This window comes from Athene cunicularia (genome assembly GCF_003259725.1).
Source record: "Athene cunicularia isolate RWA chromosome 2 unlocalized genomic scaffold, athCun1 chr2_part1, whole genome shotgun sequence".
NCBI lineage: Eukaryota > Metazoa > Chordata > Aves > Strigiformes > Strigidae > Athene > Athene cunicularia.
In genome coordinates this window covers 32,779,087-32,804,382 of record NW_020799095.1, presented here as the reverse complement: position 1 = coordinate 32,804,382, position 25,296 = coordinate 32,779,087, and the positions used below count along the sequence as shown (strand labels likewise).

General features: G+C 36.8%; 1 protein-coding gene across 1 annotated transcript in view; it reads left to right on the top strand.

Annotated features, from left to right (window-relative positions):
• The first annotated feature begins 216 nt into the window (after nt 1–216).
• Nucleotides 217–25,296, top strand: part of NEBL (nebulette) — a 96,701-nt gene continuing 71,621 nt past the window's right edge. Inside the window, exons 1-7 of the mRNA XM_026842404.1 lie at nt 217–262; nt 966–1,038; nt 1,135–1,206; nt 8,237–8,341; nt 9,988–10,098; nt 16,451–16,561; nt 24,241–24,342. Of these exons, the coding sequence (XP_026698205.1) occupies nt 973–1,038; nt 1,135–1,206; nt 8,237–8,341; nt 9,988–10,098; nt 16,451–16,561; nt 24,241–24,342 (567 nt within the window). The 5' untranslated portion in view covers nt 217–262; nt 966–972. The remainder of the gene's footprint in view (nt 263–965; nt 1,039–1,134; nt 1,207–8,236; nt 8,342–9,987; nt 10,099–16,450; nt 16,562–24,240; nt 24,343–25,296) is intronic.

Sequence of the window (25,296 nt, the reverse complement as noted above, 5' to 3'; positions counted from 1 at the left end):
TTTCTTATTACAAAGCTGTATAGTGGTGAATCACTTGCTAAATAAAGTTCAAAATCATGACCTCTATAAAATGACAAGTATATAAGGTACAGTTTGGAAACAAAAATAATGTTAAAATGCTGGTTTCTTGGTTTCTCCAACTGGTCCTGTAATACCTCCTTGCTTGTTTTACAGAAGCAAACGCTGTGACACTATATCCATCGGCATAAGGATATCTTTGAGTTTCATTGCAGCTGGAGTCAATGACTTCATCCTGAAAAAGGTTGGTTTTGAGACTACAGACCATGATGTTTTTTAACAGTGAAGGAACATTTATGTTTGTGAAAATTCATAGTCATATATACTTGTAAGTATACAGATGTGTTTGTATCTATGTATGCACAGGTTTAAGCTTCAGCTGTTATAATATTCAAAGCATTTAGGGAATTATATATGGTCTCTGGAAAAGGAATAGTGTGCTTTTTTAAATCAATTTTTTAAATCAAAAATCTCTATTATTGGACCAACACACTAAATTTCTGTGATAACTGGTTTTGGAGTTGATGATGTCTTGAATCTTAGAACTGGGCAGTTTTCCCATAACCCTTGTCTTTTAAGTCTGTTAATTTTACTAAATTACTTATGTTATGAATTAACTGTATCACAGCATTTTAATTTTGTTCATAGTAGTTTTAAAAATAGTTGACTGGGATAGGTCATTTAATTATATTTTATCTGTTAGAAAGCATTAGCTCTGCTGCAACTGATAGCTAAGCAAGGCCATCTGCAATGCCTTTCAGTTCACTCACACTGAATTACTCAGATAAGGACTGTCAAGTGCTGCCTAAATAAGGAAGGAGCCCTGGTAGAGTTAAGTGCAGTGGAGGGCACAAATAAAACATTGATTCCCAGGCATGCTGTAGGATCTGAGCCATTTCCTACAGTGCTGAACGTTTTTAGAGTTTTCATTGTTGTTTTCTGCGAAGTATTAAAATGCGAGTGTCCATCATTCAGGATCTCAGGGAAGATGAAAATGAGGACGGGGAAGAAGAAGAAAAGGTGAGTTACATTCCAGTAGATTTGAAGAGTATTTATTTCCTTCTATTGTTACCCTTTTAGGACAATAAACCTGGAATGATGCCCTTTCTCTTACAGGTCTTCCTCAAGCCTGTTATTGAGGACAGAAATATGGAACTGGCCCGAAAATGCAGTGAAATAATAAGTGATGTAAGTGATGGTGACTTTGCATCCTTACATTTGCATTTCTTTTTTCAATTGGGTTTATATTAATGATAGATTTTTTTTTCAGATATGTACTGTGCCGCATGTAGCCATCCAAACCTCAAATATAAAAGAGCACAAAATCATAGAAAAGCATAGACTAGTCTGGTACCTTAAATTATCAGCTGCAGAAGGATGAGCTTTTCCGAGCACTTGGACAGCATGAAGCATAAGCCCTAGGCAGAAGAATGTTCCAAAAAGTGGGTCTCGTGGAGGGTGTCTCCCATGAGAACACCTTGGCCAATTTCATCAGGAAGAGGCAGTCTTTTTTCTAGTTCTAGCCTAATCCAATGAAGTTTGATTGGCTAGAACAGAACTGGGTGCCAATATACATAGCTGTAAGGAGGGAGGATAAAAATAGAACAGATGAATTTTAAGTGTTGGTCTGTGGTGATAGATGCTCAAAACTACTTAGCATATTATTATTGACTTCCCTTTAACGGAATAATCCACTGAAATGATAGAATATCTTTAATAATTATTTAATTAGCAAGTTCTTAATTTACTTACTATATATTTTTTAAAACTGTCGATCATATATAGACATTATATAAACATCACAGATTGGATCCAAGACATTTTAAATTTGAGTAGATCCACCTGCTTAAATGTAACATCAGATTTACCTTGATGGCAGTTTAATTTCTGTTTCCCTCTGGAAAGTGTGTCTGAAGAGTAACTTTGTCCCTTCATGTAAGTGGGAGTAAAGAGTGATATTTCTCCTGTGAGGGTGGTGGTTGACAGCAGAGGAGACATTACTGAGAAGAGAGTGACTTGCTTTAACAAACATTCTTATAAAGAAACTGAAAAATTAAGTCTGGCATATGTTGTGTTGTAATCTGATACTTAGCTTTGGGATGTTATTGTTCAAGGTGAATGAGTATGTTCATTTCATGAGAACAGAACACACAGATTCTGCACTTAAGGTGTAAATTATTAGGGGTTACATGTCAGGAAAGAATAGGTAACTGAGATAAACAGTATCTGGGATGTGTAGGTGTTAGTGCTGGCTTGAAAGTGTGACTTGACAAGGTCAGAGTTTCCTCCTTGTCCATATACTGTCTGGTAATACTTCAATTTTCACAGAAATTGTGCTGAAAACTGCATAGATTCTTAGGAAAACCTACCAAGATGGCTCCAGTGTAATCTCAAGCTACTTCAGGAAGTAGTAGAGTTTGTAATATTTTTGCTGATGGTTGTCTACAGTGCTTGCTTTGGGAAAAGAATGGCATATGGTACAATAAGTGCCTGTCAACTCATGTAAAGGCCAAAATGGAAATGGACCTGGAACACTTATCTGACCCAAAATAACGTTTATTGCTTCCATGCAACTTGTTTCTAAACATGGTTGCTGTTCTTAAAGGCAAAAACTTATTGAAAAATGCTGAATTTCTTTAATTGAAAAGGAATTACTGCTGTGTTATGTACCCATTAGGAGTAATGTTGTCTGTGGCTGTTAGTTAACTGTTAAATGGATTGGCTGTATTTTCTCTGATTTTCTGCAAGGATTTGGGAGATAAGGTGGATAACTAAGTCAAGTCAGGTTTCTGAAGCCTGTAATGGTTCAGGAATACGGGCTTTTACTGAAAACTTGTGATTCATTTAGCCTGCAAGAGTGTTAGATTTTCCTTGAGATAAGTAAAGCATAATGGCAAAGTGTCATTAATGCTTTCAAAGCAGTAGTAATGTGTAACGGTCCAGACCAATTTAATTTCAAAGAAGAGACTGTGTTTAAACGTGGCATCCAGTTTTGGGGCCTTATTCAACCTCTGCTGAAATCAGTAGGTTTTTCTTCATTGGCTTGAGTGGAATATGCATAAAGGGATGAATTTTGTTTCACAAAATTTTTGCTATAATTAGAATTTCTTATGACCACTGAAGTCCTTTGTGCTGGGGGGTAAGTTCCTCACCCTGCACACTTCATTGTGGAGGCCAATAAACTGCAAGGAATTTTCATTCTTGCCTTTGATTTTTGACTCATTAACGTTCAGAACTTTTTATATATTCTTTATCCCTTTTAGCATGAATCTTTGCAGAAACTGCTGTTTGTGTGGATGTATCAGTGTGCATCTGTACATTTAATGTGCACAGTGGTTTTACGGGGCTTGCAGTTTGGGCCTAAGATGACCTTGGGACAGCAGCCTGTGCCCTTGGTGACCATGAGACTGGGTGATTGTACTTTTCTGCCAGTGGAGCTGTCAGCACAGATCCTCCATCAGAAGGCAGCTCCAGGAGTGCTCAGGACAGATACTAGGGTTGTGTTATGCTTGCCCTGCATTCTTTGCAGGCTGACTTTAATTTGGCAATATAGTTTTAAAAAAGTGTTACGATGGCAGCCCTTAGTGCATGCGTAACTGTCAGCCTTGAACTGCATGTAGGGGAAGTTGTGAAGTGTTTATATGCTCCGGTTCTTGAGGAAATCCCCATTTTCGTTTGAGGTTGGCAGATGTTTGTTCTGTGGCTGTGATACCCCCTGGATTGTTTCTCCCTAAAGCCATTTCATTTAATCTCCGTTATTCCACAGATGTTTTCAGAACTGTCATGTGTGTTTGATTTATACGAATTACCTTCCTTTCCAAGCCTTTTATTTTCCATATTGAAGCTGAGCCTGTCCATTTGCTTGTATTACTTACATTTTGGTATATTTTCATCTCTTCTTTGTTTTGATTGTATGGTGTGATGTTGTGAGTACTGTTATAAGCAGAGAGGGGAATTTATATGAGTAAAATGATCATTGACCAAACTATCATAATCCATTTTGGTAGAGGCAAACATTCTGCCTTCTGAAGATTCTGCTGAATTTTGGTAATGTATGGTATCAGTGCTTCTTTTCCCCTATAGAAAAAAGTAGTACTACTTGCCATTTAACTGTCCTTGTATACAGTCCAACTTTGTTTTCGCATGTCTCTGTTATAAAGCAAGGGCCAAAGAGACTGAGTCAAGTGCAAAAAAAGAGTGCCTTACCACTCATACCAATAGGGTTGTGACTACATAATTCAGTGTGGCCTTGTTCCTCTGGACTCACCATTACTAGTCACAGCCTCTAACTCAGAAAGACTTTGAGGTCCAAACTGCTCTAAAATGCTGTGGGTCAATAATACTATATACTTGCCCTGTTCTCATGCTTTTTTCCTAGGTTCCTGTGGCTACAGAGAGGGGATTTTGTATTAGATGGATCTGTGGTTTTACACAGCTCTTAGTCATATGAAAGAATATAAATTAAGAAATGTAGAGTTGGAAAAAGAATCTTTAGTGGAAAAAAGTTCACACTTGGTCTTGCATAAGAGTTAGATAAGAAGGTTCAGACCTTTTTGTGGCTTGTTTAAGCTTAAATGGGCCTTTGAGAGATGACAGTTCTATAATGGATCTTGGCATGATGACTGTTAACATGGTTACGTCATTGATGTTAAGATACTAAGAAGAGTTTATCAAGTATATTCATATTAAAGTTAGATTAATATGCGCCCCTGAATACAAAGGAAAGGTGGCTGCTTGGATTAAGCTGTTACCATCAGAGTCTTTCCTTTAGCCCACAGTCTCCTGTGTTTCCTCTGTGAGAAAGGCTGATGGCGCAGGCCATGGTCGAGATAAATTTTCTTGGTGAGCCAGCAAGCTTCAGCCTAAATGTTGGATGCCTTTGCTTTATGAAGTTAATCTTGCCATATAACATCCATTAAGAAAAAAATGCAATTTGAAGCTTACTGTTTTGGTGGTTGTCTAGGAATTTTAATCCACTTTTACAGGATAGCTGTGCTGCTGGTCACAGTAGTTTTATGATGAGTCAGGGAGAAGAAAAAGGGATCAGGAGAGAGCTATTAAAAATTAGGCCTTTAGTGAGCTATTGGACTTCAAAAGTTTATCAAAAGAGCAGTGGTGGCTCCAGGCCATCATTTGCAAATTTTTCCTATTTTTTTTTTTTTTTTTCACAAGACTTACCAGATCTACTCAGCCTAAACAGTGTACTTTGTGGTGAAGGGTAACTCACTCGCAGGCAGAATTTCCTGTTCAGTATTTCAGACATTTGAGTTTCTAACCCCAAACTTTGAAGAGGAATGTTAGCTTCTCTGCCTATTCCTTCCAGCCATTGGTTATGTTCAGTCATAATCAACTTCTTAAGCATCTTGCTTACGTCATTTACAATAAATATGCTTTTTAAGAGCAGATGTCATGACTTCATTATACTTGTCCAATTTCATCTTCCAGCTTTCTGATTCCAAGTGATGCAGATGCTTCTGTAGCAGAATGGAGTGTGTTGGTTCAACGTTTGACAACACATTTTGTTATATGTCCTCTCTAAATTGCTTGTTTGAGCCTGCATTTTGTGGCCTCTCTGGATTACTGTAATAAACGTGAATAATAAAGGAGTAAGGAGGTGGCATTAGTCCTTTACTGCTTTCGATTATTTTGAAAGCATGACTTCTACATCAGAATAGCTTTGATTGTTTCTTCTAGTCGTGACATCTCCCTGCAATTCAGAGATACCTTAGGAAGCTTTCATGTTTGATTTTTTGAATTTAATTATTGCTCTGTAATTAAAATGGATATAATTACAGTCAACTCAGATATCTGGGTTGTGAGCAGCAAGACTCTCCATCTCCTCTACCAGAGTCTCAGCTTTACAGGAATTTCTACTGGGAATGATATCAAACTTAACCAATAGACAGTCAGCTCTGTAGATTTCCCATGTCCCTTCTCAGCCGTTATCATTGTGAATGAACATAATTCTGCGAAGCCTTTTTTTCAAGCTGTGCATATGCACATACATTCACACACTTGCAAGGTGTGCAGGTGTGCAGGTTGAACAGTAAGTGTGTACTCATGTTTATCATAAATCTGCCCTTTTTTATGTATTGCTCTATGCTTACCTAGGAGTAGTGTCACATACAGGTTGCATAAACCATTGGATTCATGGCTCCCTGAATAAAATCATGACACACAGTAGTTTTACACCCATTGTTCACCAAACAGATTTGTTTAGAATAGACTGTAATCCACAAAGGCAGACAATATGATTTGGTAATGAGATGTAGATTCCTTCAGTAGTCAAAATGTGGATGAGCTCAACAGTAACCAAAATTATTTCCTGTGTGAGGATTTTTTAGTCATCACTTTGAGATGTTTGGCATAATCTAAACCATTTTGTGGTGGACAAAAAGTTTGCATCAGAAAGTACAGGAGCTGATTCCATGTACTTTGCTATCCTTCTCATGAATTTTCCAGGTCCCTGTAGAGGAGCGTACACTAGAACTTGTGATATCCATTAAGGATTCAGAGAAAGAGGAAATTAAGACTGCGTATTTCTGTAATGCTCAGATGCAGATCATATTGCTTCTGTCAGTGCTTGTCAGCAAGTCTAGAGTGCATAAATGCAAGCTGCTATTGTGCAGAATGTGAAAATGAGGTTAGAGAAATGATAGCAGATAATAATCATGAAAGCTTAATACTAAATAATTCAATTTGCATTGAACTAAACTATTCATGTACAAAGAAAGAAATGTTACTAAAACCATGTAAAGTGTCCATGTAAAGTGTCTATCTTTAAAACTTTAGTCCATCTCATCATAATTCACCGTCTTTCTTCACACAGTTTTTACATATCACAGAATCATCTAGGTTGGAAGGGACCTTGAAGATGATCCAGTCCAACCATTGACCTAACACTGACAGTTCCCAACTACACCATATCCCTCAGCGCTGTGTCAACCTGACTCTTAAACACATCCAGGGATGGGGACTCCACCACCTCCCTGGGCAGCCCATTCCAATGCCTAACAACCTGTTCTGTAAAGAAATGCTTCCTAATGTCCAGTCTAAACCTTCCCTGGTGCAACTTAAGGCCATTCCCTCTTGTTCTCTTATTACTTGGTTCAAGAGACTCATCCCCAGCTCTCTGCACCCTCCTTTCAGGGAGCTGTAGAGGGCGATGAGGTCTCCTCTCAGCCTCCTCTTCTCCAGACTAAACACCCCCAGTTCCCTCAGCCGCTCCCCGTACGACCTGTGCTCCAGACCCTGCACCAGCTTTGTTGCCCTTCTCTGGACACGCTCGAGTCATTCAATGTCCTTTTTGTAGTGAGGGGCCCAAAACTGAACACAGGAATTGAGGTGCGGCCTCACCAGTGCCAAGTACAGGGGTAAGATCCCTTCCCTGTCCCTGCTGGCCACGCTATTGCTGGTAATGTAATAAAGGTCCCTACACATTCACCATATCCATAGACCGTATCCTTACAGTCTTACTAATACAAACATTAACTCTGACTTCATCAGCTGTCATATGGTTATTATACCTGCCTGTATTGTTTGCCCCATGGTAAGAAAAAGGTTGGTTGTAAAAAAAAAAACCAAAAAAACCCAAAACAAAACCACAACTTTTTTTTTTTTTTTCCCCTCCAAAAAAAATATTCTGGTGTTTTGCTTCAAAACTGGTTTCCTTTGTGCATACGTATAATTTAAAAAAATGGCTTAATTTAAAATTTGGTCTTAAAGAAATTCTGTTATTAATTATATGTCATGACTGTTGGGGTGCTTTTTAGGCAATGATGTGGCAAGGGCCTTATGCATTTATTCATGTGAGTCTTGGATTTATAAAGAGACTCTTGATTGTGTTATACAGATTCTATGCTTGCAAGGTCTCTCTTAGAAGTTAGTTTAACAATTTTATCTTTCAGATCAAGGAGATCAATTATTCGATTCTCCTTTCTTTAGAGATACTAGAACATATACAACAGTGGTGAAAATGTGCTGTAGATGCAGAGAAAAATCGTATCTTTTTCATCTTTATTATTAAAGAGTTCTGTGGCTTTTACATAGCCCTGGGACTGTGCATGAGAACTAGGTGTTTATGGCTTATTTTGATCCAGACTCAGGTATTTGCAAGCCACCCAGCATAGTATCCATGAATAAAATAAAAAAATAAGAATAGCCATTGTTTATGCTCTTTTTAAAGAACAATTAAACTTTTTTTTTCTCCTCATTGTAGATACACTATAAAGAAGAGTTTAAAAAATCTAAAGGCAAGTGCATATTTGTACCTGACACCCCGCAGCTAAAACATGTGAAAAGTCTTGGTGCTTTTATTTCTGAGGTAAGACCTAAAAGTTTGAAGAATCCTCTTTGCTGCTTATCCTTCCTAAAAATCCTCTAAAATTAATATGTTTGTTTTTAGCAGAAGGGTGGCTTATTTCAAATAACAATTGTGTTTAAAGCTCAAGTTACTTAAATTGCTGTAATATTATGATTTGGAATTATGCAGAACTTTTGTTTTTCCAAGATGTTTTATTAATAGTTCTGAGGCAGTCCTAGCTATCCCATTTTATGGATGGATAAAATGAGGAATAGGAAAATGATTTATTTTTCCTTATCCCTCAGGGATGAGCTTTGCAAATTAAACTTGTGCATAGTTTCTATGCTGTGAAGAATTCACAGCCTGATAACAAGGAGAAGGAGACAAGGAAATTTTTACCATGTTATCACCCCTGACCTCCTTCAGCAAGGGGACTGGGGCAGACATTGGGTCAATGTCATCTGCAGGTCGCCTGAGCACTTGCACTTGCGTACCCATGCCAGAGTGTTTACATCTTCGCATACAAGCACACCCATACACACAACTGTAGTGGCAAAGAAAGAATAGAAGCTTCCAAAATGCCAGGGCAGAGTTTACTGCCAGCTCTTCATGTCTCAGGTACAAGGCATCATAGGACTGCATCTCTGATTGTTTTCCACAGGTGAGAACAAAAGCAGGAATTCTCCCTGACAGAGTTGCTTTGGTTAAGGAACTGCTGGTTCTGAGTGTTTTTTCTGTCACTGTGACCCTTGGAAGACTTAAATTTTTGGTGCCTCATTTTTTGTGCTACCTTTATGATAAACAACATCCCAATATGTAATTTATATACATTCTCTGTTGTGTTTCTGATACACATCAGTTTGCTGTGTGGTTACATTCAATGTAAATGCATCCGATGAACATTTTTGTTATATTTATCTTCATATTTTCTGAGAAAGAGTGGCATGTCCCGGGGGACATGAATGTGATGAAATTATACTTTCTAAGAGACAGGCTCTTGTCAACAAAAGCATGATATAGAGAGATGATTTATTAAATCCGTTTTCTGATTTCAAAGAAAAGCTGCTAATTATTAGCCAAAGATTTAGAGATTCAAAGATATTTCAAAATTTTAAACCCTGTATTTTTCATGTTATCACACTGTTGAACACTCTGCTTGCTTATTGCAGCGTTACCTGAGACCAGTGATGTGATGGATGGTTTATCTTGTAAATTACTGACCTCTAGTGTCTCATAACCTATTTTTGTGAAACTTGAACACTGAAATTCCTAACAGCATGTCTACTGCAGTGAAGAAGAACCCTTCTGTTTTGGGACTCAGCAACAGATGCTGCAGCAAATTAGTGATATAATATATATATTGATATATTGATACATATAATACATACGCACATATAATAAATATATAGAATACATATGTATATATAATAAATACATTCCTGTCCTTTCCAGTTACATTTAATTGCTACTACTTATTAATTGATAAAGTATTTTTTATGGGCCTCTCATTGCTCCTGTTATGCAAAACCTGGGAAGATGGAAAGAAAAAAAATAATTTTGGTTTTTGGAAATAATTTAAAAAAAGGATAGAAAAATAAAAAAAAATAGGTAGTATGATTACTCTATGTTAATTTTTGCATTATATGTCACCTTTTTCTCCCTCCTAGGTGAAGTATAAAGGAGCTGCTAAGAAAGACCTTTCCAACTCTATTTATCAGCAGATGCCAGCCACAATTGACAGTGTATTTGCAAAAGAATTAACACAACTTCAAAGCAAGGTACAATTTTAGAAACACAAAATGATTTTTAGATTAATTGTGTGACATAACATAACCAATTTGAACAATATATCTGAACAGATACTTGATTGCCTGCTTGATTTATTTGGGTGAGTTTATCATGCGGTTTATCACCATAACTTCTTAACTTCACGAACTACTCACTTTTAAAATGTTCATAATCCTACTTGTTACGTTATTAAATACAGATTTAAAAACTGCTGGTGCAGTTTGGATTCATCAATCCAATGAAATCCATGAATGCAATAAGGAATTGTTGAATTCAGTGACATTGCACTGTGTCTATAGAATGGAAAAATCTTATATAACCACCATTTCAGTTTAGGTGTGTTAGCTTTATAAAATGTCTCATGCTTAAGCTAAAAAATAAAACCCCAACTTAAATGACTTTTAAAGGCACTTACTGGTAGAAGTGAATGTATTTCTGATGGCCTACATACTACCACTCACAAGAAATTTTATAGAATTAAAACTATGAACTCAAGTATATTGAACATAGTGTAACATAAGCAAACAACCAGTAAAATAGTAGATTTCCAGTTCAGTTGCCTTCAGGGACTTAAAAATATAATACCCTTAATGTAGGCAGGTGACCCTTCGCTTCCATTGATCTCAGTAGAATTGTGAATGTTAAGTATGTGTAATGTGAATAAAGTTACAGATTTTCATTGTTACTCATGAGAATTACAGCTGATAGATGGTCATGGCTTTCTGTCCACCAAGCATTTCCACTTTTTTCTTGTTTTGCCTTTCTCCTCTCTTAATGATATTAACTACTTATATTTTAATACAGCCAGTCCGTGAAAACACTCCTAAATCCATATTATTGATTGTATCTCAATATGCATTCTTCTAATGCACTGATTTTTTTTTTTCAAAGAAAGAAAAGTATTCATAACAGAAGTAAGCACCGAAATCTCAGGACAGCTTGTGGAGAAATGTTTTCATTTAAAACAATGTGTTATTCAAGGCTATATTAAGCAAATATTGTAACTTAAATTATATTTAAGTTTTCATAATTTGAAATGGAACATATACCCACTCAAGTTAAAGCAGCACAGTAGCTCAAATGACATTCATGTGACTTTTTTTGTAAAGTGAATGATTAGAAGAATTACAGTAGAAATAAATTGAGGATTAAACTTGTATAACATTTTTAAACTGTTAACTTGATTTATAAAACATTAGTTAACTAGTTTGCCACAGATTCACTCCTGGATTCATTCCAAATGAGTACATTCTACATTAGTTTACGCAAATGAGGTTAATTAACATAAGTGATGTGGCAGAAAGATAAATAACCAAGACTAAAAATGAAACCATTTGATTCATCAGAAAAACCCTTTTAAGGAAAAGTCGTTTTCATCTGATATTTTTTGAAGGTTTTCTTCAATCATCCAACAGTCATAGAGAAACAAATATGCATATAAGATGAGTTATATTTAAGCAGAAACTTTTCCTGTAAAATTCATATCACCCCCTTAGGAATAGATGCATTATAAATCATAATCTACCATAAAACTTAAAGATATGCTGACACATTTTTCCAGCTTGTGGTTACTGTTGCAGTGGACCTGAATTTAATGCTACTTTGAGAGAGATCCTAGGGGATTTTCTAGTGGAAAATCTTCTCTACAGTATTCAAATCTAATCCATATTGTGCCCATCGCTGCAGTACCTGAGTAGCTAATACAAGAATTTCAGATTTCAACTGGGTCTGGATATGCTGCATCTATCTCACTGGGATTGTAAATTTACAGGTCATGTTTTCAGCAAAGGAGACCATAGGTATGCCATAGGAAGGAAAGAGAAAGCACTGGTTGGCCATTGTGCCAACCCTCCTGCAAAAAGGCTGTTGGAAGCACAGAACTGTAGTCTGTTTCTCAACTACAGCAAGTTGATTTTAAATAGGTGCCAATTTCCTGAGTTGTGGAAAATATGAGTATGTGTCCTCCTTCCCATCCACATTAGAACAAATTTACACCTCTGGCTCCCTTTACATGCTTCTCGGATGCAAGACTGAGCTCGAATGCTTTTGTAGCCAGATCAAGCAGGTGCTCTCTCGCTCTGGGATGCCATGTTTTTGGCAGGATCTGTATCCTTGTCTGCCAAGCAGGTGTGTCAGGACTTCCTAGTGTGGAAGAAAGAGAGCTACTGACTCTCTGCTACTGCCTGCTGGCACAGGACTGCTATGCCTCTGCTGTGTGATCTCCTTACGCAGGTGTGTCCTTGGTGAATGGTCTCTCCCATGATTTGATGTTTGATCCTGTGCATTGCTGTTGCCCAGCAGCTCTGTTTTCAGCCTACTTAGATGTAGCCCAGTTTTATACACTGTTTCAGATCATACTCATGATTTAGGAACTTGGAGGCAACTAGGGGAAATTCCCTTTTTCTCACAAAAAATTATTCCCCATCTATAGCTGCCCCCCACTGTCCTCTCCAGAGCAAACAGACTGCCATAGGACCATCTATCTCTTTTGCATGCTTTAACTGATACCTCAATTGTCATTGACTTCAGCTGAGCCAGAACCTCGTTCTGTCCAGCCATACAATGTCAGCACTGACGGGATCTTACTGTAATGGAGAGTACAAAACCCTGCCAATTGTGGTTCTCCTCCTGTGGAGCTTTCTCCTCATATTGGCTGTATTGATTAATGCTCAATACCTTCTTCAAAATACAGAAGGAAGACTAAAACAAGACCACCTCTGCTGGCTTTTGCATAAAACCCATGTTTGCTCTTTTGTGTTTTACGTAAAACTAGCATGAAGATGTAAATAAATACCTATAGAGGAGGAAATCCACCCAAAATTTTGACAAAAAAATCATGACACTGTTTATGGGAAAAAAAGTGTTTCAGGAGAATGAAAACTTAAGTTTCATAGACTCACATACTTGAGTGGCTTTTAACAATTTCATTTTTTTCCTCTATGCAGAAGATTTGACTGTTGCCTTCTAAATAGCTTTCTTGAGGCTGAGCAACCAGATTTTCCTTCCTCTTTCTCTTTTGTCATAGCTGTCCCCAGGTAAGCTAGAGAGAGCAGAAGTCCCTGTCCCCACCATGTAACTTTGCCCTCCTTGCCAGCCTACAAAAGCTCTCACCAATTTCCTCATACTCTGCAATGAGAAAATAAAATTGACGACAGCACTCTAGTCAGGGAGCCGTCATTTTGATTTTCCTGAGAGGAAATGGACATTTTTGGGAAAGATTGCAATTTTTCTGTGGCAAATATTTCTGAAGGAAAATTTCTGATCATTGCTAGCTTTCTGCCAAGTCTTTTCCTTGTCTAAAGACCAGTGTACTGAATTCTTCCTTACACGGAACAATTTTTTTAATAAGGTGTCACAAACAATGATAAAGGTATTTAAAATCGCTTGAGGGGGAAACAATGTTGAAAAAAAATTAGGTGTTTCATCACTTTTTTCATCACTTTATTTCTGCCATAAGAAGAGATTGCACTGTTTTTCTTCTTATCTGAAAGGAATAATCTAAAGCAAACTGAAGGCAGTTTAATTTTCTCCTTTGCACAGGGCAATATCTCAAATAGTAACTATATGTCAATGCTCAATGATATTTTCTGTTTGTTTTTAAAGATGATGAGCCAAGTGTGAATCTTAAGCAATATTTTCAACTTCTAGAGAAAGTTTCAGAGTTTTTTCTTGTAGGCAGAATCCTCCTTTTACACAGATTTGTTTTTTTTACTATGATAAAGGTATTTTTCTGGTGCCTTATGGCATCATTTAAAATCATATTACACATTATCAAACTGTTTTATGTAATTCTTCCTAGTTTTTTTATGGTATCAAATGTCATGGTCAAGATTTCCTCTTTTTTATGGTAGCAGGTATTAGTCTTCTGGACTTCTCTGGTTTTGTTTTACACAAACACATCAGATAATGTTATCTCTATCTAGAGGTAAAATGGTGTTTTCTGTGTTCTTGGACATTTCCTCCTACAAAATCTTAGATTGTGGATTTTAAGTTCAGAGCTCAGCTCACTTGCTATAAAGAGTAATATAAAAGTAACAATTTAATGATATTTAAAGTATTCCAAAACAGAGAGTCAGTCAGAGTTAAGTTAAAAGAGCACAAAGCCTTCCTTAATGCAGCTTCCTGTTGATGCACTGGTATACAACAGAGGTAAGAAAAATAAAAAACGAGTACTTACAAATTAGTTCAATCTGAAGTCATACCTACTTAAATAATTGACTTTTTTTTTTTTTTTTTCCCGAGTTAATAAATGGTGCCACTAAAGAGATTGTGTCAGTGGCCTATAATACTTGATCTTTCTGTAGAGTAGTTTCATATGTAGATCTGATAAATATAATTCAGTTTAGCTAAACCTTCAAAATTAACATGAAATGAGAAATAAATGTACAGATGCTAACATGTAAAATAAAGGTTCTAAGAATATTGATGAAGTAATCCTCATAAACATTTTTTCATGCTTCTTTGTAACTGATTTACAGATATGGGAATAGCTCTGCACTAACCTGTCCAAAACTAAACTAGACAGCTATTGAACTCATCCTAGCCTCTGACTGCTTCAAGGTTACTTAAGTCAGTTAATAAGAATAATGTGAAAAGATAGGAAGAACACAGCTGTCAAACAGCAAGTCAAATAATCCTGTATTAAACTAAAAAACCAGTCATCTTCCCCCAGGATAGTGGACACTCAGTTATAATTTCTGTTAGTTTTCTCATGTTTGAAGTTGATGTGCTTTTGTTTTCTGATGTCTTGGTTACACATCCTATTTGCCAACAGAAAAGTCTAGATGTTGAATCAGGAAAGTGGCAATGTAATCAGGTATCTGTAAATTAGTAGATTTTGGAAGTAGCTGCACAGGACTGCTTTTCAGGATGGTATTAAGTGGGGAACATCTTAAAAGTGACAATGTGAAGCAGCAAAGTAGCAAAAGAGTTTTTGTGGCATATGTGTATATAGTAATTACACTTTTGCGGGGGTTCATTTGTTAGTGATGCTTCAGTGTTGTTAAAGATTAATTTGCTTTTCCAGTTGCGAGATGTAATCAGTATAGGGAGGTTATAGACATTTTTTTTGTTTCAGTTTGTGTTTATCTCTCCAGAGGCCTGATCATACTGGATTTACACCGTATAAGGAGATGGCAGATTTTAAGTTTCCTAGTTTGATATTTGCATTCATATAGTAGCAGTGCAAAAAACCCACCCCTTTTTGTCTTAATCTCTCAGCCTGTATATCATTTTGTAATCTGAGATAGTCAGGGCAGATACTAAAATATTGCCTTGGGCACCCTGATCTGTGACTCAGATGCAATCTTGCTGCCTTAAACACGAACAGATACAACATTTTCTCACAGTTCTAGTGTCCTAAAAGAGTCTGAATCACCGTAGTCAGGAGTTCCCATCTCAAGATGTACACAGTATTCTTTTATTGCTATCAGGGGTTTTAGTTTCAAAACCTTCTCCTCCTGATCAGCTTTCAATCTTATTTAGTATTTGCTGTTTTCTTGGGGATTATTTTAATGATTACTCCCGAGAGCTATTAGAAAATGAATTTTCTTTCTGCTTGCTGCTTCTTCAGACATCAAAACCTGGTGAATTTTCTTAATGTAAGCATAAAAGCTTCTGACAAAGATAAGGGCAAGATCAGTTTTTCAGGCTTTTTTAGTATGTGAGTGTGTGTATATGTAAATATAACACAGTACGGAGAAAGCTGGATGAATGCCCAAAATTGAGCTCAGCTTCTCTTAAAAAAAATAAATTGTTTATAAACTCACAATCCATTTCCTTTTTTACTTTACCATGATGACAATTTAATATAAATATTATTTTTCTTTGTGAACCTGGGGGCTAGTCAAAATGTGTATGGTGATAGTAATTTCCTAACAGTGGAAGAAATGGGCTATGAGTGTTTCATGTTATTTATGAGGAATGCACAAAATATTTTTTTTCCTCCTGAAAACAGAAAAAAATAAAAGGAAACCTGGAATAGTTATTTAGCTGATAGATTCAAGTGTGTTTTGAGCAAAAACCCCTTTCACTTATGTTTTTTCCTGGGCTGTCTTCTCACCTTAAGGTTAATTTTCTGTGTATTTCTTTTTCTTCCCCCTGTCTACTCATACCTCCGTTGCAATAACAGGTGAAGAGAAGTCTCTCCTCCAACTGTGCCTCATGTGTCTCTGTTTTGGTTGGAAGTTGCTGTCATTTCAGGGTTCACATTCCATTAGAGAGCTTAATTATTTATTATGTTTCTTCCTGAATACAGGCATACTACAACACTAGGTTTAACCCAGCTCATATTATTATACCTGCTCTTCTGAGGTCACAAAAGTATAATGTTGCTCTTTTCAGGTTCTCTATAAACAAAAACATGATGCTGAGAAAGGAACTTCCAATTATGCACATATGATGGAGCCTCCAGATATTAAGCATGCCATGGAAGTCAGTAAATACCAGAGTGATGTAAGTACTCCTCCATCTGAAATGAATTTGGTTTGGGTAGATACATCTGTTACAGATAACTGAAATGAATTGGGCATGGAATATTTTCATATTTCAGTAGTTGGTATTTTTTTACATTATTTGCTCTGAAATAATTTGGGATATGATGTGTGTATAAAATATGCTACAGGTAATGATATGTGACTTTTATTATAAATTGCAGTGGAAAACAGTTACTGTTTATTAGTATTAACTAAGTGCTATCAGTTTGAAATAGAATTATAAATGCAGGTTCTCTGAATGCATGTGTACCTACCTGTACTTTAAAAGTGTATAAAACTCTTTATTTACATGAACACCATCATGGTTTCAGTGTCTTACCCTGTCAACACTTGGATAGTTCTTCAAGGTTTCTGTGTAGAGGAGAGAAGGCAGCTGTTTCTGCTCTGCTTTTGCACACTTTTATGCACATGAATAACTTTATTCCTATCTCATGAATACATATCAAATGAGTTTCAAAAAACAATTTATGACTTACTTGACAGAATCTGAGCCATAGAGTTCAGTTTGATGCCTGGTACTAGTTTATACCATTGACCAAAGTATTTGTTCTATAGCTTTCCTTAGAAAATTTACAAATAATTTAGAGTATTTAGCAATATTTTTAAAGTTGGTTGCTTTTTTTTTTTTTTTTTTTTTTTTTTAATCCCCCAGCTGCTTGTTAACTTCTTTAAGTTCTTTAGGTTTTCACAATATAAAAGCCAAATAATAGTATTTACATTTTTTGTTAGTATCAAGTCAGGTTTGATTTTATGGCTAGTTTACACTAGCTCAGTGCACCATTGCTGGGGGCAGAAATGCTACCAAGATTAGTGTCTTGAATGATACAAACACAACTTTGAAGAAAAATGTATGTTAGTTTTAGGTTTGGTAAAAACTTACTTTTGAGAAGAGTAAATTTTAGGAGAAGATTGGCTAAAATAGGTCATTTTAAAGGGTGCACAAAACCAGTAAGAACAGCTAATGTAAATGCCTTTAAAGTTATGATTAATTTCTCTTCTTAGGTAACCAAGTCAAGTCAGGGAGGTATGTGATCTTGTTTCTTAGATAAACGGGATATTTGTTTACTGCTAACAGTGTAGAAAACAAAGCTCGGGTGTTCATTTTGAATTATCTTGAATTTACCCTATCTTCTCTGCTGACAGTGTAACAAACACTCTTAGGTTATGTAGGCTGAAAACTAAATGTCAGTGTTAGATGTATGTCCGTGTGTGCAGAATCTTGACAGCTGGCTGCTGATTAAAAGGCTGCTAGAAGACTTCAGGGAAGCATTATGTTTGAAGAATAACTTTTTCTTCTGCTGGGAAATACCTGCGTTGGAACTCCCAGCAGTAATTTGCAACCTGCCTTGATTACAGAATTCCCTCTTCCTGTCAAACTCTGTCCATCTCTGCTGTTGGAAGCATCAGGATATCAGATTGACAGAGGGTAGGAGCTGGGAATGTGAACTCTCCCCATAAGCAAGAGGTTTTTTTACCTAGCAGTAGGAATGATGGTGGACTACTGGAGAAGGAGATGGAAATCCCTCTCAGAGAAAGTGGTGGGACCATGAGGAATATGAGATGAATTTTTGAATTAAATTCAATCTGAGGTTTAGTATGCTAGCTCAAAACCCATTCCCCTTCTACATTTGTACATCACCAGCTAAGAGAATTAAGGAGAGCAGAGTACAGATGTGAGAGTAAATGAAATTTAGTTGTTTCATCTTCTTTCACCCTTAAAGCAAGGAAAAAAAATGAGATGAAGGCAAGGAGGGAAGGATGTTTTGATAAAAGCACTTTTAACAGCATGTTAAAAATAATGAAAAAATATGAAGGAAATTATTTTCATCCTGAGCAAACTTCAAAAATATCAAACAAACCCTCTGTATCCAGCATAAAAGTCTATAAACAGTTAGTTTCATCTGTTTAAGAACAGATCCTTTCTGGCTACTCATGGGGAGCTGCAGTGCAATGGGGATATATCTTTTATCAAACATAAAGGAGAAAGTTGTGTAAGTCAAGTTATTGTTCAGTGGAGTTACACAGCTCCTGTGGTAATTGTTTGGGCACCATGGTGAATAGCTGCAGATTTCTTGTTTTGTAAGTAGAGGTTTAATTAAGGGCTGCGTGAGTTTTCATCTTTGAGTCAGAGCGTGGAATGGCGAGCATCCCAAATGTTGAGCATTTGTCTTTCCAAACTATTTCAGGCTATTTGTAGAATCACAGCTTTGAAAGTGTAGGGAAAAGAAGAGGGAAACTGCTGGGGGAATAGAAGGACAAAGCTCTTTTATCCACCACTCAGTACAGTATACCTATGGGAGCAGAACGCGTGTTTACCTACAATGCTCTGCCAACTCAATTCAACCTTTACATGCAGGGTTTGCATCTAATAGGATTAGGATGTGTTCAAGACTATTTACTCAGCCTTAAAATAAGGCTGACATTTATACTCAACTCTGTGAAATGTGCAATTTCCTTCAAAAATTAAGACTGTATTCAACTTACAATGCATTTGTGTTGACATTTTGAAACTGTCATGTGCTGCAGGCCTTCACACCACTTTGAATATCATTAACATGCTCTGTAAGTGTGGGCTGAAGCTGCGTAATAGGGAAATACTGTAAAATCTCCTGAACAATGTGATCATGTATGAGAAGAACATTTTTCTCTTCTTCATACTTAGACTGAAGAAGATTGCTCTCAAAAGAAGAAAAGTGTCTTTTTTAATGATAGGGAATTTACTTGAAAAATAATTTAAATACTACATAATACTTGAATGAAAGCATGTTTATCCAGACTACTTTTCTCTATAAATTGCATTTCTGTTTTGTGAAGTGAATGTTAATGATGTGACTTTGGCACACAAAGGCATTTGGGGAAGAGTGAAGCAGGGATCATCAGCCTACTTTAAGTCTGCGCTTGGTTGATGTAATTGAGCTCATCTGGAAGTTTGCAAACTCAGGACCAAAACTAGGTGGGAGCCCTTAGAAAACTGTCAGGTCAGAAAATATTGGTTCACCTTATGTGTAGCTGAGAATCACATGGGTAGAAGAAAGTATTTGAACAGTGAAATGACATGACAATTAAGTTTCTGAAGCAAAGAAAACACTTTCTGCATTGTACCTGGGTAGAAGCTGCACATGGCATTTGATGAAGATACTCAAAGCTGTGGATCACAGTTTTGTCTGTTTCATGATCTGGTCTGTCACTGGGCATTATGAATAGCAAAACAACGTTAAGTATTTGTACAGCAATTTTTATGTTCCACTTGGTTAAAATTACTGATTCTTGTCATAGCATTATATTGTATGAAATAAGGAAGTAGTGTTTTGAATTTACAAGTAAGAAAACTGCAATAGATTAATCTATGAACATTTAAAAAGCAGTTTGCAGATCTGAGGATGGAGCCTTGGTGCCTTTTCTCTAACGCCTATGTATGAAACAGTCCTGCTTTTAAAATATTAGTTGACAGTTGATCAAAATTTTGATGCATATGTATGCTCTTTGCAGTCCATATGATGTAATTCATAATGTATCACTCACCATCTAAATCTGAATATTTAAGAAGTCTATGTTGTCTTAAGAGTAAGCTGCTTTTTCATATTCAGGATATTGTGCACTCACAATCCACACAAAAAAAGTTTACAATCTTTCGGATAAGACCAAATCAGCTGATCTTAAAGTTGATGTGCTTAAACACCATCAATAACATACTAAAATGTCCGTGTTTGTTTTGATGCAGATCATGTTAAAGTCAAGCTTCTCCTGGCTCTCTGTTCAGCATCTGCATTAGAAAAATCACCTTTCACTGACTAACTTTCTGCTGACAGTGGTTGTCAACAGCATGTCCCCCTAGACCACTTCCAACTGGTGCTGAAAATGATGTGTTTACTCCTGATGTAATTGGGACCAATCAATTTTCAAGCCCATTACTGGAAAGGATGACTGCATCAATCTGTAATGGGTCAGAAATGTGTTTGTCTCTTCTACATGAGTCGGGAAACAGTTTTCAGCACCATTTGAGTGGGGATCAGAAAAGCTGTTGCCAATGATGATTGTCACCAGATAGTCATTTTCTTAGTGTTGATGTACCCCAAAGTGCAGATGAGAGAAAAGAGGGTAGAGACACAGCTGACAGGCCATTAGTGGACTTGCCCCTCTTAGAAAATACTAGGCCAGGACAAACAGTAAGAGACAAAAGCTCTTGCAGATAGGTGTGCCCAGCTCCTTTCTGATTTCTGTGTGTGCGTCTCAAGAGGGCAAAATATGTTCATAGCTGCTTGTGCATATTTTAATAATTTATTACCTATAGCTTGGAATAGTTTTGGAATTGGAACAGGGAAGAAGACAAAAGATTGCGGGAAAGGTCTGAGTCTTTTAAAACTAGGTGTGCTTGTGTCACCACGTAGCAGAACTTTCCATTTGCTGATTGACAATCTGAGATGTTTTGCAATGTTTTTAGAAATCTCTTTACTTTGCAGCATTGTAGTGCATTCCAATGCACTGGTACCATCATGAAAAGTGAAGCATCTTCAGGACCCTCAGCTGGAGTAAATAGACTGATGTGTTTATCCTCATTGGACCTTATGTGTTTTTATAAGAGCTGGAGGTTTGCCTCTCTTAAAATTAATATACTAATCATGAACAAGCCCTGAATATTTTCCATGCTTTGCAAAAACTAGTGGCAATTCAGAGTACATCATCACATTTGGGATTAAAGACAAGAAATGGCTTTTGTTCAGAATATATTTTTTTAAAAAATACTCAACAATGTAACCACTTTTAATTGAAATTTCAAACAGGGGTAGAAAAACACTTTAGTTGGTAATTTACTATTTGCAGCTTAAAACCCAGAGATGGTACAGGTTTTTTTCCGTTTTTGCCCCTGCTTCTTTCTCATTTGCATTTCCCACTGGTCCATTGTAACTCTCTATTTAGGTCTTTCAGCTGCTCTTAAGTTGTCAGTATTTCAGTTACTTTTTTCCTATGCAAAAAGGCCAGTTTGAGGAGATATTTCATACACCCATGGTCCTCATAAGAAGGAGCAATTCTTGAGCCTTTGGTGATGTTTTTTGGTAGACTCTGAGCAACACTTTGAAGTGAAGTTTGAGTAAGGGTGATGCCTGGAGGTTCCAGTAAGGGTTTCAGCCTCTTGGTAAGGAGCCAAACCAACTCAGGAGAAAAGTTGGCCCCTTCCTGGGGTGCTTCTGCTGATTCCTTTCTTTTGTTGCTTGGCCAGGCTTTGTTTTCTCTTCCTTCTCTCTCAGGCTTCTCTACTTTCCGTCTTCTTGGTGCCCATGGGTGCACACACCAAGCTGGTTGCTTTGCCCTGTCTTCATCTGTTCCCCTGCTCTCTTGGAATAGCTCTGGTTTTACTGTTCTAACGTAGCACTATTAAAAAAAAAATAAAAAATCACTAGATGGAACAAAATAGCAGCTGTGTAATAGAGGCCAGCACAGTGTCCCAATGGGAAAGGGTCAGCATCCAGGGATTGAGGTTATTCAGGAAATGGGAAACATATTTTTTCTTTCTTTGGCCTACCTCTGACAAACTACTGTTCTGCTGCATAACATTTTTATTCTCACCGGAGTATGACAAGCTGCAGAATGGAGCAAATATATATTGCAGACATTTGTAAAATGCTAGATGACTTTCCCTCAGACATAAGTAATAGGTATACTGGTTTAGGTGCAGGAAGAATAATAATTCACTCAGGGAAAGCTATAGCAATTGGCCTTGCATCTAATATAATTGGAAATGGTGAAATATAAAGGACTGTCACTGTCTTATTTCCCCCCCCTTTCCCCCTGAAATTAACCACAATCCATTATTTCATGTACTATATGATCATGTCATTTGGGAGCAATAAGTGACCACATTTCCTCAACTTTATCACCACTATTCTTGATTCTCTGTTGTTAAATTCACTCCATTCCTAATTTCTATTTTGAGCACATATGCTGGCCTTTAATTTGCAATTTACATGGATGATAGGGTGCTATTCAGAAACCTGTTTCTTGCTGCCTTTGTGGTTTTCACCTCACCTCATGTGGTCATTAGGATGAACAGCATATAATTAACTAAATTCATGTAAAGCCCTGAATTGCAAATGCTTGTCTGTACATCTAGTTTCTTAAAAAAATGGAGGAAATCTAAACCTAACCAAAACAAAACTTCTAGTGATTTAAACAAAGTGTAAGAATCAGTTTCTGTTTTCTTGGTAGGTGATACTTTGGTCTGTATTCATCCAAACTCTTTATTTATTTATTTATTTTATCAGTGATTACACTTGTGTGTCACTCATTGTAGGTTAAAAATTATAAGATCTATTTTTGGGCAAGCAGCCAACAGTGAAGCCTATTTAGCTTGTCTACTTAGCTGAAGCCATATGGATGCAAAATTACTTGCCTGTTGCCTGTAAAATATTGGCCAAAAAGTAAAATTTTTTTTTCTTTTCTTTTTACAATAACATTTCTACAAATTATGTTTGTCGTTGAGTGCTGCAGTTTATGAGTTTGTTGCATTGTACCCGGCGTGAACTTTGCATTGAAAATAGGAGCTAGATGTGGAGCTTATAAGTGAAGCTTCAAGCTGAGAACTTTCTTGATTGTGAAATACTATCTTTAGAGATTGATTAACTTTGTTAAACAGCAGAAGAAATCTAACAGACTCTCCAGTAAAGCAGGAATTATTCTGATACTTTCTATTTCCTGTAGACTTTTATTTTATGTTCTCTAACTTTTGCCTGAGACTTCAATTTGTCAGTGACTTTTGAATACCAGGGACGATTTTTGTAATCATTCAGAATAATTCAGTAAGACAGCTCTTGGAAATTAGTTTAGATTGGCACATGTACTACAGCAAGGGAGAGGAGAAAGTCTGCAGACCCTGAAGAAGGAAAAGAAGGATAACTTGTGGTCTCAGAGCTCTGTAATGTCCCTGAGGTCTGTGCTGTTCCTCTGATTGCTTTGCTAAATGGAGAATGTTTGGACTTTCCTACCTGTGGTTTAGCCTTCTGGCCAAAGTTTTCTGAGCCCATTCATTAAGTCGTGGCTTTTGCACAAACAGAAAGATTCAGTCTTGTACTCAAACATGCTGGAACACTCAGCCTTCTTGTTCCCATGATTGTGTAAAGGAGCAGATAAGTGGAGTTGTTGGGAGCGGGGGTTGCTGTGGTGGAGTTGTGTCATTGAATTACATACCAGCTACATGGCTGCCTATTACTGAGAAAGACATTCACTGTGGTAGAATTACAGTTTCTGTTCAGTGTAGCTGCAATCTGCTAGGCTGTGGTACTCAGTTTTGTAGGGGGGTTAGTTTATATTAAAAAGGGTACAGCATGGAAAAAATGCTGTACTCAGAAGTCATCTGAAATTTAATGATAAAACCTCATATTTGGGTCTTTGCAGTGCTTTCATTTTCTATTACGCTTCTAAGCAAAACCATCTTTTATTTTAATATTGTATTTTGTGCTTCTGAATTTCTTCCTTATCCTGTTAACCTGTGTGTGTGTGTTTTACTAAATAATCCCTGTCAAGCAGGACTATGTTGGAATAAGTTAGAGTTCTATTGAATTTGATAGCTGAGTTGTTAGCTCATTCAAAGCTTCAAACATTTTTGTTTACTTATTTTAAACAAAACTGTTTTCTATTTGACAGGTATCCTATAAGAAGGATGTGCAAGATACTCATAGATACACTGAAGTGCTGAACAGGCCAGACATAAAAATAGCAACTGAGATAACAAAAATAATAAGTGATGTATGTTCTTATATTACTCGACTTGTATTTTTTAGACAAGTTATTTTATTTATTCCAATTTCACTCAGATTGTTTAGAATGCTGCTGAAATTCTCAAATGTCTTAAGCAGAAAACCTGCAACCCCAAATCCATTAAGGGGATTTGATTAAAAAACCCCAAACAACTCCTTGCCAGGTATGTTAAAAAGTTACAGGTTTCTTCTGTTTTGATGTTGACAGTGTGACCTTTGCAACTATTGGTCATTGATCTAAAGACAACATAAGCCTTACTAAAGTTGATTTTGTTTCAGCTTTATTCATGATAACCAGTCTCAAAATAAGTAATTTGTTCGTATATTATACTGTGCTTCAGAAGACATACCAAGCCTTTTTCCACCTCGGTACAAGAGAAACTTGCATCCTAGGACTCCCCTTCCTCCTCCTGTCTCAGCCGGCAGTGACAGGGAAATGCAGTTCCCCACTGTCCTTCTGAGAGCTGTGCAAACACACTGCTTCTTGCATGGGGGCTCTCCTTCCCGAACACCCCTCTCAAATTCTTTGCCCTCCCACCATGACATCTGCTAATGGATAGGTCAAGGAGCAGTTGAGAAGCAGTAGTGTGTGATGCAATTTAATACTTTATTGGAGACAAGTCAAACAACATATATAAGTCCTGAGCCACGATTTGAAGTAACTGCTAATAGTTTAGTGTGAGACTGACTAGGCACTTATGGAGAGACAGTTTTAAGAGACTCGAGATTCACCTTTTGACTATTCAGAGTTTTCTGAAAACCAAGAACTTCTAGCAAGTCTCACGTCCAACACCCAAATTTGCTAACTGCTGTTCAAGCCCTCTTTGAGTTAGAGAGGCTTTGGGAATTTTATTTCTGTCAATCAGTCTGTTGTTACACTGTGTCCTTTCTGATTCACAGTGCCTGAGTAATGCAAGAAACCTATTTTAGGCAATTGGTAATT